Source organism: Bos taurus, chromosome 8 (assembly GCF_002263795.3).
Source record: "Bos taurus isolate L1 Dominette 01449 registration number 42190680 breed Hereford chromosome 8, ARS-UCD2.0, whole genome shotgun sequence".
NCBI classification, from domain to species: domain Eukaryota; kingdom Metazoa; phylum Chordata; class Mammalia; order Artiodactyla; family Bovidae; genus Bos; species Bos taurus.
The window spans coordinates 36,386,247-36,403,879 of NC_037335.1; the positions used below are offsets into that span (position 1 = coordinate 36,386,247).

General features: G+C 36.3%; 1 protein-coding gene across 21 annotated transcripts in view; it reads left to right on the forward strand.

Annotated features, from left to right (window-relative positions):
• PTPRD (protein tyrosine phosphatase receptor type D) overlaps positions 1-17,633 on the forward strand; it is a 2,536,342-nt gene that overhangs the window by 2,318,842 nt on the left and 199,867 nt on the right. For all 21 annotated transcript variants that reach the window (XM_059889411.1, XM_059889419.1, XM_059889414.1 and 18 more), the window contains 2 exons: positions 2,534-3,115; positions 16,905-17,038. In XM_059889411.1, the coding sequence (XP_059745394.1) occupies positions 2,534-3,115; positions 16,905-17,038 (716 nt within the window). The remainder of the gene's footprint in view (positions 1-2,533; positions 3,116-16,904; positions 17,039-17,633) is intronic.

The window sequence follows — 17,633 nt, forward strand, 5'->3', positions numbered from 1 at the left end:
AAATATTGACAACCTAAGTCATGATAATTTTCAAAATACTTAAGTGGCAGCCAGGCTCAGGCACTAACAGGGCAGGATGAGGAATGCTCAACATGCTCAGCTGTAATGGTCAGGATGATGTGTACAGGTTTTATATTCATCCAGAACCTTGAGAAGAGGTACATGACAGAAAAATCCAAGTAAGTGTTAATAAATGCTCAAAATCCCAGAAGACAAAAAAAAAAAAGAGTTGAAATCAACATGGTCTAATAATAGATGCTTTAAATTTTTGATAGACCGTGCCATTAAAATGCAAAATGAAAGTGTGATTATATTCTGTTTCAGCTTCATCTCTCACCTTGTGTAGGTGAAGTGCGCAACAATTTTTTTTTTCCTTGAAATAAGGGTACTGACTATAACCAAAGAATTATATGCCTTGGTTACTTTTGAATCAAAGGAGGGGAAATGAATATGTGAGGGAACCAGCTGTTTTTACACAGTATTTATAGAATTTTAGAAAACTTTCGTAAAATGAATCAGTATGAGAGTAACTTTAGATTCCTGCAAATGTCTGGAACTATTGCAAAATGAGCACAAATCATCTTCCCCTTCTAGGAACTGTGACCCTAAAAAAAATAATGGACCACACATAATGTAGTCAGTGTCATACCTTTGACCAAATATATATATACTTACTATATACCATATAAAAGCAATGATGTGACATAAGAACAAGGTACACACCATTTTCAATATTTCATCATTTAAAATATTAATAGTAATGTTTCATTACATATAATTACTGTACTAAGCATACTATTACAGACACAAAACCTGTACTGTATAATCGGCGTCACTTAGTAAAACTGAGAGTATCTGTTAAATATCAGTAAACACACATCTTTGATTAGCAATATTTTTACTTGCCTCAAGAACACAGAAAAGCATCTAGGGAAAATTCAGGTTATCCACTTTCTTGCAAAATGCCAGACCAGAATATTTAAACAAATGTCGTTTTATTATTATTTTCCATAAAATCCCTTGGCCAAATATTATCATTCCATGGTTCTTAGAGTCGTATGCAAATATTGAATCACCTTTCCCATACTAACCATGTCAGCTTTAAATATTTGAAGATTTACTAAAGACCTTCAAGAATGCAAAAGCAGGAGTCACATTGAACTAATATCTTGTTCAATTTCTTATCTTTGTTTTCCTGACTCTTGCTACTTCCCTACCCCCTCCTCCTCCAACATAAATAATAAAACATGAGGGTGAACCTTGACAGCAAAAAGGGAATCGAAACTAAAAGCACCTTAGAGAAAGGACTCATTTATTCAGGCAGTCATTTCACAATGCTTCTTAAAACCCTACTCAGGTCTGGACAGTGCTCTAGGTATTGTTGGTGTAGCAGTGATCAAGTACAAGTTCGTTATTCTTGAAGAGTTACCATTGTAAGCAGTGTTGTATTTTCTTTAAGTTGAAAAGGAAAGAAGAGTACTAAAGAGCTGTTTATAGGAGTGTTACTTTCTGAGTTTTCTCTAAAAAATCAGCTTGTGAAATTCTCCTTTCTTCCCTAACACCATACCTTTCTGAATCACTGTCCAGGTGAGGTGCTTGAATATGAGGCCACCGGCATAGATGGCTTTCATTCTTAGTTAGTAGCATTTTGAGTCATGCTTTTTTCCTAAAAAAAATAACATGATTTCTAAAATATGAATTTAAATGAAATGTTTTTCATGTAGCTGTAATATGTTACTCATATTGGATATAGAATATCTATTATGACAATAAAATATTTTAAAAAGAGATTTGTGGATAGGCTTTAATTTAGTTCTTCAGCATACTTTGAATATTAAGTAAAAAAGCATGAATTTGAAATTATTATTCTTTGTTACCGTAAAGTTATTGGTTAGATAATTTATTTAAAAAATTATAATTCTGTTGTCTATGTCATACATCTTGAAAACAAAATGAATACTCTTATAGCAATTGAATACCATTTCATTATATTTAAAATTTTGCTCTTTTCAATGTTTATTAGTATTTAGTTGTATTATTTTTTCAAAGCGAGAATCTCATTGGCCAAGCCTTTGGTTATAATAATTGTAATAATTGGAACCACTGTTTTCTCAGGGTGCCAGATAAATTCTAAGAGCATTACTGGATTAGCTCATTAATCTTCACCACAAACTCATGAAATACAGTTACCCAACTGTACAATTCCAATAATACATTTTTTCCTATTTTTCACATGAGAAAACTAAAGCAAACTGAAATTAAGCAATGTATCCAGCATCTCATAGATAATAAATGGTGAATTTCATTATCAGCCCCAAAATGCAACGCTATATAATACACTTCTAGTCACCTGGGGTTTGTCACCTGCGCATGTCTTACTGTACATCCTGACCACTTAGAAAACTACTCTGCTATGATTTCATCTAATTAAATCTCCGCTAGATACATAATCCTATTATTCTAATACTAGAGTTACGGAATCTCGTGATTTCTTAAAGACAATGGGTGCTCATGGCCTTTTTTCTCCCTCAAGCCTTACCCAAACCTCCAGGAACTCCTGTCGTGACTGAGAGCACTGCTACAAGCATCACACTGACGTGGGACTCCGGGAACCCTGAGCCGGTCTCTTACTACATCATTCAGCATAAACCTAAAAATTCTGAGGAACCTTACAAAGAAATTGATGGGGTGGCAACGACACGCTACAGTGTCGCCGGACTGAGTCCCTACTCGGATTACGAATTCAGGGTCGTTGCTGTCAATAACATCGGGCGGGGGCCTCCCAGCGAGCCTGTGCTGACGCAGACCTCAGAGCAAGCACCGTCCAGTGCCCCGCGGGATGTCCAGGCACGGATGTTGAGTTCAACCACCATCTTGGTCCAGTGGAAGGAGCCTGAAGAGCCAAATGGACAGATCCAAGGATACAGAGTTTATTATACAATGGATCCCACTCAGCATGTCAACAACTGGATGAAGCACAATGTAGCTGACAGCCAGATCACTACTATAGGCAACTTAGTGCCCCAGAAAACGTATTCCGTCAAAGTCCTGGCTTTCACCTCAATTGGAGATGGTCCTCTTTCAAGTGACATTCAAGTCATTACTCAGACAGGAGGTAGGTCTGCTTCTGAATGGGGAGTCGGGTGGAGAAGAGTTGGTGCGAAGAAATGGCAGGGGCAGAAACAAAGAACAAAGATAGTAGACGTTTTAGTTTTTGAGATTTAGAGCTTCTAAGTAAGGAGTTAAGGCATGTAAAGAGGAACAGGCATGGACACTGAAAGACTATAAATAATACAGTCCTTTGAAAAGAGGATATATTTAACATCTTTTTTTTTAATTGAAATATGGTTGGTGTACAATATTACATAGGTTTCCAGTGTACCATATAGTGATTCACAATTTTTAAAGGTAATGCTCCATTTACGGTTGTTATAAAATACGGGCTAAATATTCCCCATGTTGTGCAATATATCTTTATAGCTTATACCTAATAGTCTGTAACTCTTACTCTCCTACCCCTATATGTCGCATCCTTTCTTTTTGTATCCAGATGACTTGAAGACTTTTTGCAGGAGATGGATGAATGCATCCACCATGCAGCATTTAGAGAATAGAAGAACCATGCTTCTTTGTATTAGCAACTCTGATAGAATAGTACCAAAAATTTATTTAGTCTGTGGAGGAGTGGATAATTCAAGATAAAGTTAAAACTAAAACCATTTGTCAGGAGGCCTTGGGTATTTAAATGGCTTATATTTTCCAGGAAGCAGCTTGCTTAAAAATTAATATTCTGTTAATGTTTTTGATTTTTTTTTTCTTTCTATGGGCTCACGGGTAAAGACAGTTACCAATATCTGAAATCAAACTTTGGGGCCTTATTCACCCATTTTACTGGATGTTAGAGCAGACACCAGTGATTTTATGAAGAAAAACTTGGCCCTTCTAGTAGTTTTATTTTTATAAGAGGATACCAGATTTCTGTGGTCTTAGATTCAAATTGATCAGTTCATCATGGGATGAGTTTTGCCTGGGAAATCCCAAGGGCAGAGGAGCCTGGTGGGCTACAGTCCAAATGGTTGGGCATGACTGAACATGCTTACACATACACGGGAATAGCCATAGTGGATTTTTTTTAAGTTTATTCTTAAATATCTGATAACTGTTCATATGACTGTTTATTATGTTGGAGCCTCTTAAACTTGTACTGGGGCTTCCTGGTGGCTCAGATGGTAAAGAATCTGCCTCCAATGCTAGAGACCAGGTTTAATCCCTGGGTGAGGAAGATCCCCTGGAGAAGGAAATGGCAACCCACTCCAGTATTCTTGCCTGGAGAACCCCATGGACAGAGGAGCCTGATGGGCTACAATCCATGGGATCGCAAAGAGTTGGACACGACTGAGTGACTGACGCTTTCAAACCTGCATTAATCTGTGATTTTCTTGGCGGCATGCCATTGGTTTGTTCTGGGGATCCACATATGAATCATATAATTGGAGATCGTGTCTATAATCTGTAGTCATAGCTCATGGGTAATCCTGAGAATGAATTATTACATTTTCTCAGCTGTCAAAAGTTGATAAACTTATGTGTAACCACTGACTTGTTTTTTTTTTTTTTCCTAATTTTATTTTATTTTTAAACTTTACATAATTGTATTAGTTTTGCCAAATATCAAAATGAATCTGCCACAGGTATACATGTGTTCCCCATCCCGAACCCTCCTCCCTCCTCCCTCCCCATACCATCCCTCTGGGCCATCCCAGTGCACCAGCCCCAAGACTTGTTTTTATGTTGTGGACTTTCTGAATCTTGTGGCTGAGAACTTTCGCCTTGGCTACTAGAAATCTAGTATGTTTGTAGTTCTCCTACCTTTATTTTCATACTATTATTTGGTTCTTACTGGCTTGTTCATGGGTTTATCACTAAAATATCAAAAATATAACTGTAGAAGTGGTTTATCATAGTTACACTAAAAATCATATATCTTCTTGATTTGGCTTTTACTGTGTTCACGGTTCTGTGTTTGTTATGTTAATATGCATGAAAGTATTATAGAGTAAGTTTTTCATAAGTTTCTCATTGAAAATGTAGAAATCAGTGAATCTCATTCTTTTTCTCGACTGAAAATAGTCAACTGTTGAGATTATTTTTTATTATACTATTCTAGCAGTTAAATAGGGAGAAGGCAACGGCACCCTACTCCAGTACTCTTAAGTGGAAAATCCCATGGACGGAGGAGCCTGGTAGGCTGCAGTCCATGGGGTCTCTGCGAGCCGGACACGACTGAGTGACTTCACTTTGACTTTTCACTTTCATGCATTGGAGAAGGAAATGGCAACCCACTCCAGTGTTCTTGCCTAGAGAATCCCAGGGACAGGGGAGCCTGGTGGGCTGCTGTCTCTGGGGTTGCAGAGTCTGACATGACTGAAGCGACTTAGCAGCAACAGCAGCAGTTAAATAACCATTAAAGATATAAGAACGTATATAGGAAGAGTATATATCTATACTCAAGTTCTAGGTTTTTAGATTTTTCAGCTTTTATACTGTAAGAAACTCTGATCTTAGAGTAATGTAACCAAGGTTTGAATCCGTAAGTCCCATTTTTAGCTCTATAACCTTTGACAAGTTCCTTCATCTCTCTGAACTTCAGTTTTCTCATCTAAAGTAATAACCACCTTATAGTGTTTAGGGGTAGTAGTTTTTTGTTTTGTTTTGTGTTAATTTTCCTAAGGCTGCTATACAAAATGCTACTTCCTGCGTGGCTGAAACAATAAAAATGGACCATCTTTTGTTGTGGTGACTAGAAGTTTGAGAACCAAGTGTCAGCAGGCTTGGTTCTGGGAGAGCTGTCAGCGAGGCCCTGGGGCTCACTCCTAGCTTTTGGTGGTTTGCTGGTAATCTTGGCTGTTCCTCAGCTTATAGAAGCATCACTGTGATTTCTGCCTACATTGTTCATGGCCTTCTCCCTGGGTGCATGTTCCTCTGTCCAAATTTCCCTTTTTTATAAGGTATCAGTCATAATGGTTTAGGGCCCAACCTAATGATACCAGGTAATCCTGATAATGACTAATTACATCTAATATAATGACTGATTCTATCTGCAGTAATTTTATTTCCAAATAAGGTCACTTAATAAGGTTCTTGGTATTAGGAATTCAACATATGATAATTTTTGTGGGAGACTCTTCAACCCATAACAAGACTATCAATTAGATAATGGACAGAAATATTTTATAACTTCAGTTGTATATAACCATCATCATCATCATCATAACAGGCTGGGCAGTCTGCTTCTGGGTGTATTAATTCTTCCTACTCATTTAGATAGATGAGGAATTATCTCAAGTAAATGGAGGATCAGTAAAGGTAAAAAGAGTCAGTAACTTCCTTTGGGTCATAGGTTATTAATTGGACACTCTAGATTCTTTTATGCACCATTATCTTTTCTATTACTTTTCAGAATTTTTATTTGGTGTCGGGTATAGCTGATTGAGAAACAGTGTTGTGATAGCTTTAGGTGAGTGCTGAAGGAACTCTGCCATACCTACACATGTATCCATTCTCCCCCAGACTCCCCTCCCACCCAGGCTGCCACATATCATGGGGCGGAGTTTCATGTGCTATGCACTGTGACCTTGTCGGTTATGCATTTTAAGTAGAGCAGTGTGTCCATGTCCATCTGAAACTCCCTAACTCGCTCCCCTGCTTCTTACCCCTGTCAGCCATAGGCTTGTTCTCCAACTCTGTGAGTCTGTTTCTGTATGTCAGTTCATTTGCATTGTTTCTTTTTAGGTTCCACATATAAGGGATGTCTTAGGATAGTTCTCCTTCTCTGTCTCACTTCACGTGGTAGGACCTTCTCCAGGTTCATGCATGTTGCTACACATGGAATTATTTCATTCTTTCTATCGGCTGGTTATATTCCATTGCATATATGTACCATGTCTCTATCCATTCCTCTGTCAATGGACTTTTCGGTTGCTTCCATGTCTTGGGTATTGGGTATTGTAAACAGTGCTGCAACGAACACTGCTGTACATATATCTTTTCGGATCTTGTTTTTCTCCAGATATAGGCCCAGGAGTGGGATTGCAGGGTCATATGGCAACTCTGTTTTTAATTTTTTAAGAAATCTCCATACCATTGCTGTACCAATGTGTATTCTACTAGCAGTGTGGGAGGGTTCCCTTTTCTCCACACCTTCCCTGGCATTTATTGTTTGTGGATTTTTTCATGATAGCCATTCTGGCTGCTATGAGGTGATATCTCAGTGTGGTTCTGACTTGCATTTCTCTAATAATTAGCAACATGGAACATCTTTTCATGTGCCTGTTGGCCATCTGTATTCTTCTCTGAAGAAATATGTGTTTAGGTCTTCTGCCCGTTTTGAGTGGGTTGTTATGATACTGTTAAGCGTCATGAGCTATTTGTCAATTTTTGAGACTAGTTCCTTATCCCTTATCCTAATACCCATTGGTGGGTTGTCTTTTTATTTTCTTGTTTCCTTTGCTGAAGCACCATTGTCTTTTAAATTAATAATTTACAAATGTCTTATTTATTTTTATTTTTTGGTTCTTACTAGGTTTTTGAACAGAGGCAGGAAATACAGAGTTTCAAGTATTGTATCCAAGAATTAAGGATGATTTACTTCTGAAATACTTGTAGTAGCTATTCGATTATCCTAGTACAGAGGTACACTAAACCGTTTAGATAGGAAAAAAATATGTATTTATCTAAAAGAAGAAGGAATACCTTTTTAATAGGTTATTATACTTGATCACTAAATCTGCTTCTTAATTTTCTAACTACAAATTTTAGCATGAATATCAAAGTGTTTCATATTTTTTTTTCTTATGACAGGAGGATTTAGCTAAGAAACCAAATAGTTTCTGAAACTAAATTCAACCAAAACATAAGAATCTTTGCGAATCATGAGTATCCTTATCTTAAGAATATGAAATGGCAGACGATAATGCTTTTAGTCACAATTTAATGAAAGATATAGAACTGATGTTTCAGTAGACCATATTTTGATTTTCTGTATTACCAGGGGACATAATGTAACATAAATCATTACTCAGTGAAGGTAATATTATGACAAGAGCAATTGAGTTAATGTGATCCAGGGACTCTGTACCTAAAAAAAAAAAAAATCTAGATGAATGGCTCACAGATGCATTAGAATAGCTGTTATCAATTTCTGTTTAACTTTTTTTTTTTACATTAAGGTATTTCCAAGAACCTTGCATAATAGTTGTGATTTTAATACCCATTGATTGAGAAGATATATAATGACATGATGACTTGTGCCTGCCAAGATCAATAGGCTAAGAAAACCTTCCAAAATGGCACAATGATTTGATCTGTTCTCCAGACTTAATTAACAAAGGCCATTTGATGTTAGTGGACACCTGCCAAATACAATGATGTTAGTTCTGATATAATTAATGCTGAGATGCTCTTGATTAGCTAATTCATAGAACCACTGCTCAGCAAAACATAAAACCATTATAAAATATTATTTTATTAGGTTATATAAAATTTAAGTTTATGATTATTCTCACTAATATTTTGTCTTTTCCAAAAAACTACAAAAATGCACAGGTCAGTAATATATCTATATGAACTTCTCAAATATATTTTAATTTTATATCCAGAGAGAGATATATTGTATGTCTACTTAATCAGAAAGGTACATTCATTATATTACCTTTAATCCCCTGACAATAACATTCCTGTTTTTGTTTAAAATCAGACTCTGCAGAAACGGTAATTAGAAATAAAGTGAGTTTAAGAGAGACATTATTACTTTTGATTTTTTCTAAGAGTACCGTCATACATATTGATATAAATGGAGTTGATGTAAATTCATAATTTCTAGTAATATAGACAATCAAAATATCTGTCTATTGTTGTTCAGTCACTTAGTTGTGTCCAACTCTGCGACCCTATGGACTGCAGCACACCAGACTTCCCTGTTCTTCGCCATCTCCCAGAGCTTGCTCAGACTCATGTCCATTGAGTCAGTGATGCCATCCACCCATCTCATCCTCTGCCATCCCCATCTCCTCCTGCCTTCAACCTTGCCCAGCATCAGGGTCTTTTATAATGAGTCAACTCTTTGCCTCAGGTAGCCAAACTGTTGGAGCTTCAACTTCAGCATCAGTCCTTCCAATGACTATTCTGGGTTGATTTCCTTTAGGATTGACTGGTTTGACCTCCGTTTAGTCCAGGGGACTCTCAAGAGTTTTCTCTAACAGCACAGTTCAAAAGCATCAATTATTCCATGCTCAGCCTTCTTTATGGCCAAGTCTCACATCTGTACATGACTGCTGTCAAAACCAAAGCTTTAACTGTAACTATATGGACCTTTGTCAGCAAAGTAATGTCTCTGCTTTTTAATAAGCTGTCCAGGTTTATCATAGCTTTTCTTCCAAAGAGCAAGCATATTTTAATTTCATGGCTGTAGTCACCATCTACAGTGATTTTTGAGCCCAAGAAAATAAAATCTGTCACTATTTCCATTGTTTCCCCCTCTATTTGGCCATGAAGTGATGGGACCAGATGCCATCATCTTAGTTTTTTGAATGTTGAGTTTTAAGACAGCTTTTTCTTTTTTCACTCTCCTCTTTCACTTTCATCAAGCAGCTCTTTAGTTCCTCTTTGCTTTCTGCCATCAGGGTGGTGTCATTGCAAATCTGAGGTAGTTGATATTTCTCCCAGCAATCTTGATTCCAGCTTGTGCTTCGTCCAGACCAGCATTTTGCATGATGTACTCTGCATAGAAGTTAAATAAGCAAGGTGACAATATACAGCCTTGACGTACTCCTTTCCCAATTTGGAACCAGTTCCTTGTTGCATGTCTGGTTCTAACTGTTGCTTTTTGGCCTGTATACAGGTTTCTCAGGAGTCAGGTAAAGTAGTCTGGTATTCCCATCTCTCTTTAAGAATTTTCCACAGTTTGTTTTGATTCACAAAGTCAAAGGCTTTAGTGTATCAGTGAAGTAGAAGTAGATTTTTTTTTTTCTGGAATTCTATTGCTTTTTCTATGATCCAACAGATGTTGGCAATTTGACCTCTGTTTTCTCTGCCTTTCTAAATCCATCTTGAACATCTGGAAGGACTTGGTTCACAAGACCTTGTTGAACCTACAGTTGAAGCTCGTTTGGAAGATCTTAAGCATACTTTGCTAGCCTGTGAAATGGGTGCAATAGTGTGATAGTTTGAACATTCTTCGGCATTGCCTTTCTTTGAGTTTGGAATGAAAACTGACCATTTCCAGTCCTGTGGCCACTGATGAGTCTTCCAGATTGGCTCACATTTTAAGTACAGCACTTTCACAGCATCATCTTAAGGATTTGAAATAGCTCAGCTGGAATCCCATCACCACCACTAGCTTTGTTTGTAATGATGCTTCGTATGGCCCACTTGACTTCACACTCCAGGATGTCTGGTTCTAGGTGTGTGATCACATTATTGTGGTTATCCAGGTCATTAAGATCTTTTTTGTTTAGTTTTTCTGTAACTTTTTGCCACCTCCTCTTAGTATCTTTTTCTTCTGTTAAGACCATACCATTTCCTTTATTGTGCTCATTTTGCATGAAATGTTCCCTTGGTATCTCTAATTTTCTTGCAAAGTTCTCTTGTCTTTTTCAATTCTGTTGTTTTCCTCTCTTTGCATTGTTCACTTAGGAAGGCTTCCTTATCTCTCCTTGCTCTTGTTTCAAACTCTGCATTCAGATGGATATATCTTTCTTTTTCTCATTTGCCTTTTGCCTCTCTTCTTTTCTCAGCTACTTGTAAGTTTCCTCAGACAACCACTTTGCCTTTTTGCATATCTTTTTCTTGGATATCTATTTATAGTCAGTAATATAGTCCCTTAATTATGAATATTAGTGCAGATGAAACTATCACATAATCTTTAAATGATTCTAAATATAAAAAAGTTTTGGCTAAAATGATTATTTTCTAAATGTTTGGATTAATCATCCAGAGTTTCCATCGCTTTAACTTCTGGCATTATAATTACTTGCGACTAGTTCGCCTTGAAAATACGTGGACTGTATGGTCATTGACAAGGGAAGTATTTATGTTATGTTGGGGAAAAACTCTGCTATGGAAAAACACCTTCAGAAAAGATGTCTGTTATAGTTTTCTCATGTATATAATTATATAAAATATATATATTTTACAAAAGAAGTACAAATAAAACTCTTCTAAAGAAATGTAATAAATTAACATCTTCAACCTGTGCACTGAAATAAATGTTGTATGTTGTTCATGCTAATGGGACAATCATAAAGCTATTAAATCCTAATGCGTGTCTTTTTTCTGAACTTTCTTTAGAAAACACATCTGACCTCTAATTCTTCTATGCATTCAATAAATTCTTGGAGAAAGTACTGATTTTTATGTGCAGACCTTAATAGTATAGGTCTTTGAGAGGAAAATAATTATATGCATTTACTAAGTAAATATTAATGAGTGGTATCAACTTTAAATGTTTTGAAGAAGCAAAATTGTAATAGAACTATGACATTTTAGAGACATTGTGCTTTAGATTTTCATAATTTTTAAATCATTTCATTACTATTAAATATATATATCAACAAGTCAATATAGGCAAATTAAAAAAGACTGATTTCCAATAACAAAAATTTAAATGCTTTTTCTAGGTTATTTTAGCAATGAGTAAAAGAGCTGTTTCTATAAATACAACTGTAATAAAATTTAACTTTTTCTTATTGATGTCTAATGACAGTTGAGAACAAGATTTAGGCAGGTGCTTGTGTATTAAGTACTACTTTTGTCAATAATATATCTGTAGCACTTAGAAATCCGACTCCTTGTTTGAATTTGGTTTTGTTTTACTACCACTATAATTCTGGCTGTTGTTTTTATTGTTGTTGTTACCATTTGTCAATATGCTAGATACTCACATTTTAAAATATGTACCTTATTAGAGCACTAGCTATTTTAACAATAAGTTATTTGGTTTTTTTTTTTAATCTCTTGGTACATTTCATATTTATACTATGGTGAGGCAAAATTGTTTTTTAGCCAGCTTATATGTGTGCTAACCTGTTTCTCTTCTAAAATCTACTGGAATTTTATTTCTTCTAATTATCAAAGTTTAGATATCATGCAGATTTTCTTTTCACTTTTTATTCATTCTCCATTCTCTTTAAGTTGCCTTCAGATATTTGTATTGAGTATAATTGTATTACTATGCAAATATTTTACATTTCTCAGTGGGTTATAATCTTATTTTAGGGAACTGATAACCCATATTTGTATTTGTTTGTGGACATTAAATAAGCAATCAAGAAGAAGGATATAACAGCACCACTTCACCAAATATAAGGATTTATTAAATACAATTTTAAAGAAAAACTATTTTTACATTCTTTTTCTCTTTCCACATGTAAATTTTTTGGCTTCTGGTCACAGTTACTACACTTACATTTCTGGATGAGTTTTGTTGTTGTTTTTCTTCTTCTTCCATATGTTTTCCAGAGTCTTAGATTTTCCCATAAAATGAATCTGAGGTTCATTAGTGAGAGAAATGGTACAAAACAGGAAAGCTCTTGATAGAATAAAAATTAAATATACATAGTCTAACCTGAAGTAAATGAGATAAAAGAATATTAGTAAGTGTGAGGTGTAAACATTGTGAGAGTATTTTATATATATATATGCTGCTTCTGCTGCTAAGTTGCTTCAGTCATTTCCGACTCTGTGTGATCCCATAGACGGCAGCCCACCAGGCTCCCTCATCCCTGGGACTCTCCAGGCAAGAACACTGGAGTGGGTTGCCATTTCCTTCTCCAATGCATGAAAGGAAAAGTGAAAGTGAAGTCCCTCAGTTGTGTGTGTGTGTGTGTGTGTGTATCCGGAGGGAAAGGGAAAAGGGGAGAGGGAGGGAGACAGTCAGGGAAGGAGAGAAAGAGGGAAAGGGTATGGAAAAAGATAAATATAAGTGTTAGCAGAGCCTTTGTAGCATTGTATTTGGTGTAAAATTCTGACCGATGATGAAATTTCCCTGTGCCTCCAAGTGGCACAGACAAAATAAATATGACAGCTGGGAGTCCACTAAAGTGTTTTCTTCTAAACATATATTATGATCATTAGGACTAATTTGTTTGGGGAATATATAAATAAATACATTACTATCATAGATTACTATCATAGCTTTTTTTTTTTTTTTTTTTGGCTTTAAAGCCTCAGCTTCATTGTGGATGTTTCAGCACTGACTAAATGATAATGAGAAAGCAATATCTTTAGGTGAACCCACAGTTCCCTGGTGGCTCAGACAGTAAAGAATCTGCCTGCAGAGCAGGAGACATGGGTTCGATTCCTGAGTTGGGAAGATCCCCTGGAGAATGGATAGGCTACCCACTCCAGTATTCTTTGGCTTCCCTGGTGGCTCAAACGGTAAAGAGCCTGTGTGCAGTGCAGGAGACCAGTGTTCAATCCCTGGGTCGGGAAGATCCCCTGGAGGAGGGCATGGCAACCCACTCCAGTGTTTTTGCCTAGAGAATTCCAGAGACAGGGGAGCTTGGAAGGCTACAGTCCGTAGGTTTGCAAAGAGTCAGACAGGACTGAGTGACTTTCACTTTCCCAATTCCCGAGAAAGTCTGAGTAGTGTCACCCTTAAGACACATGTGGGCACAGAACCTGATATAACAAACAAAAAAAAAATCTTTTAAGCCCTGATCCATATGCTAGATTTTGTCTGTAGACATCTTTTGCCCAATAGTGTTTTCTATTTCATTTCAACTGTTTCAGTTTATTTAAGATTATAAAGAAATTGAAAGATTTTACCTAGAAGATTCATTATCAACTTCTGTTGAAAAATCAGAAGCTTGGGCAAGTCTGAACCCACATCCCACAAGGCAGTCGTCTCCTGGCTCAGAGCATCACTGACTCCTTCTGGTGGCCCAGGCACTCCAGTGACCCTGTGTCCACATGGCCTTCTCATCCGCCTGGCATTTCTAGGCACTGGTGTTTCTACTACAAGTTTACAGTCTAATAAATTATCTGCCAGCCCACTTCAAAAAAGATGGTGAAAGCAGAGGAGGAGAACCTCATTGTATTATGTAGCAGAGGAGGACAACCTCATTGTACTATTTAAAAAGTCTATCCAGTCGCGTAATCACTACTTACTTACTTTGTGCAAGGATAAAATGAACATTTACACCCTCTGAGACTCTGATGTAGCTATTTCATTATTTAGAAAGAGAGAGCTTTGAATAGAACCAAACAGAATTAGGGGATTAAAGGAAGTGTATGGCACTAAACAAGGATGAAACATCGGGACCTACCAGGAATTTGTTTGAGACAAATTAAAAGCAAAAAAGTAAACAGTTTAAGTAAGAAAAAGTTAATTAGATTCCCACAATGTTTTCAGTCACTGTCACTCAATTTATTATTAGCATTAGCAGGGAGGAAATATATAACCAGCATTTATTATCCTGAGAGCAGCCTTTCAATACTGTCTGTGTTGTTAATTCTTGACAGTACTTTATTCGGTTTGGATTATGTCAGAAGTTATCACAAGGTGTTCTTTCCCAGACTTGTGGAAGTTGGAATAAAACTAGAGAAAAAGAAGTGACTGCATACATATGCATAGGCATGTGTATTTTAAGGTTGAGAAAACCTTTCATCGTCTGAATATTAGAATTCAAACATCATTCTCCCATCTGTCTGATCATTCTTGGCTTCCATTGTTGCTCCTGCCTGTGATATTGGTATTTTCCTTTAAAAATAATGCGTTTTCTCTTTGATTTGCTGTTTGCCTGATTGTTTTCTTATTTTCTTCTGTTCTACCTTCTCTTGCTCTTGATCTCTTATCTTATTTTGTCTCCACCTCTCACCTCTCAGTGTGAATGATTGTGTTAGGTCACCTATTGGGCAGGTTCTTTAAAAAAAATAGATACCCAGTTCAGAAAGTACATTCCTGGAGGCATCAAATTAATGAGTATCTCAAAGCCTGTGGTAAAAGAAGATTAATTAGAAATATGAAGTACTGATTATTGGCCTTACGCATCAGTCCAGACACAAGTGTATGCACTTATTCACACACACACACACACACACACACACACACACTCACAGGTTAACAGACCAGATGAGGAATGAAATGATAATTAGGGATCCCAGAAACCATTGTAGGTCCTTTTAAACTTGAATCTCTTTTTCAAACAAAAGGCAGTTTTTTAGTCGTACTGCAGAGAGATGACTACAGAAAGAAAAGGAAGCATTACATTTTATATTTCCAACGACTTTCTTTCTGAAAACGATGCTTTAATTATTGTTTAAGAAATTGATGTCAAAAAAAAAAAAAGAAATTGATGTCAAAAAAAAAAAAGAAATTGATGTCATACATCAGCTACAAGTTATGTTGTTTGTACATATTTTTGAATGCTTATGCTCATTTGCCAAAAATACTTGAGGTGTTCTTTTCCCCTCTGGTATGGAGTATTATTCTTATCTTTTTTTAATTTAAATATACACACAATTCTCATGTGAACTTGTGGGCATACGGACATATATTCAGATATGGCACTTTGAAACATACCATAATATCAGGAGTAATGATCAAAATATTTAATGGCCACCAAGACATGGGCACCAGCCAGAGTAGACATTGGGCAAGAACAATGTAAGTAAGGGTAATTGTGCCACTGATGCCCTGAAGTGCATTAGCCTTGTGTATAATGGGTAGAGGACCTCATGGGATTAGGTGCTAACTAGGAGGTTGGTGTTAGTAAAATTTATTCTAATTCAACATTCGGGTAAGGTGTTTTCAACTAGATCCAATTCTTGATTTCATCTGTATATAGCTGTTCCAAATTGTCTATTGCATGGATCATATGATCAAGGTACAAATTATAGATGACCTCTATTAAATTCCTGTGAAAGTGAAAGTGTTAGTTGCTCAATCATGTCTGATTCTTTGTGATCCCATGGACTGTAGCTTACCACACTTCTATGTCCATGGAGTTCTCCAGGCAAGAATACTGAAGTGGGTTGCCATTCTCTTCTCCAGGGGAACAGCTCAACCCAGGGATCGAACCCTGGTCTCCCACATTCCTAGCAGATTCTTTACTGTCTGAGCCACCAGGGAAAGCTATATTAAATTCGTATATTTGTGATTGTAAGTGTGGTCTATAAACTTTTTAACTTGTGTAGTAATTTAGTTCTTTCTCACTTGGGACAATATTAAATTTATATTGGGTCTAGTGTATTAACTCATATAAACTCATTTAGAGATTAGAAAGAATTGTTAGTGTTAGGTTTTTAAATTCTCTTTATTTTACATCTGTTTAAAAATGGGTTGGTAACCAAAAAAAATACTAATGATTATGCTTGCCTATAGATTTTGCTCATGGAGTGAAGGTGAGATTTTATAAACCTAATTGGAAATTGTTTTGAAAGTAAACTATAGTACTAAAAAATAAGTTCCTCCTCAATTGTAAAATAGCAATAGCTTTTATTTATTTAACATTTTATGTGATTTAGGCAATCTTCATTCCAAGTGCTCTACGTAAATCATGTTGATTGCTCATAACAGTATCATCACATTTATTGCTTATAACAATATTATAATAAATATTATCCTTAAAGTTGAATTCAGAAACTGATATATTTACATTTGCTAATTCCACATCTTACATATATATTAAACCACTCAAGGACAAGGACAATATGTGTAACATTGTCCTTATGCCTTAAAGGAGAAAAAATGGGCTCTTTATTCCTAGGTTAACTTGGACACTGTAAGAAACCTTGCTCTCTGCTCAGCTAATACATGTGAACACTGAAAGGTTAAACAGTTAATGCAAGAATTTCCGATTATTTCTGGTAACAGTGAGCTTAATCCTTTGCTTTTCTGTTTTTAGTCCCAGGGCAGCCACTAAATTTCAAGGCAGAACCTGAATCGGAAACAAGTATTTTGCTGTCTTGGACGCCTCCACGTTCAGACACCATCGCCAGCTATGAACTGGTCTACAAAGATGGGGAGCATGGAGAGGAGGTAGGACTGTGCTTCTCACCTTGTCGCCATTCGTGGCATCGAGACACTACTCTCATTCTGTTTACTTGCCCAAGTTCCGTTAAAAGGTCAGGTAGCTACTGAGGACGTTGGTGGGAAAGATTTATTCATAAAAAGAGAAAATTGACCAAAAAAAGAAAGAAAGAGTATTTGGAGACTTGATGGGAGTAGGACAGAAGAGACAAAAAAAAAAAAAAATGGCTATTGTCTCTAACGGATTTTTTTTTTTTTTAATTCGGGTTTCCAAGATGCTTACGGAAGTATTGGGTTGTAAAATAATATACTCCTTGATATTTGGAGATTTCCTTTCTTTGTCTTCTGCATTAAAATACTTAAGTCACAGTTAACACTTGACTAAGTGAGCTCCAATGCTTTGGGTAGATGAATTTGTCCCAATTGGTTTCAGAGAAAGATGCCCCAGAGCAAATGTTCATTTGTATGCCATTGATTGTTTGATATGAGTGTGTATGTATCTATATCTATATATCAATACTTATTGGCTTCCCAGATGGTATTAGTGGTAAAGAACCCACCTGCCAATGCAGGAGACACAAGAGATGTGGGTCCAATCCCTAGG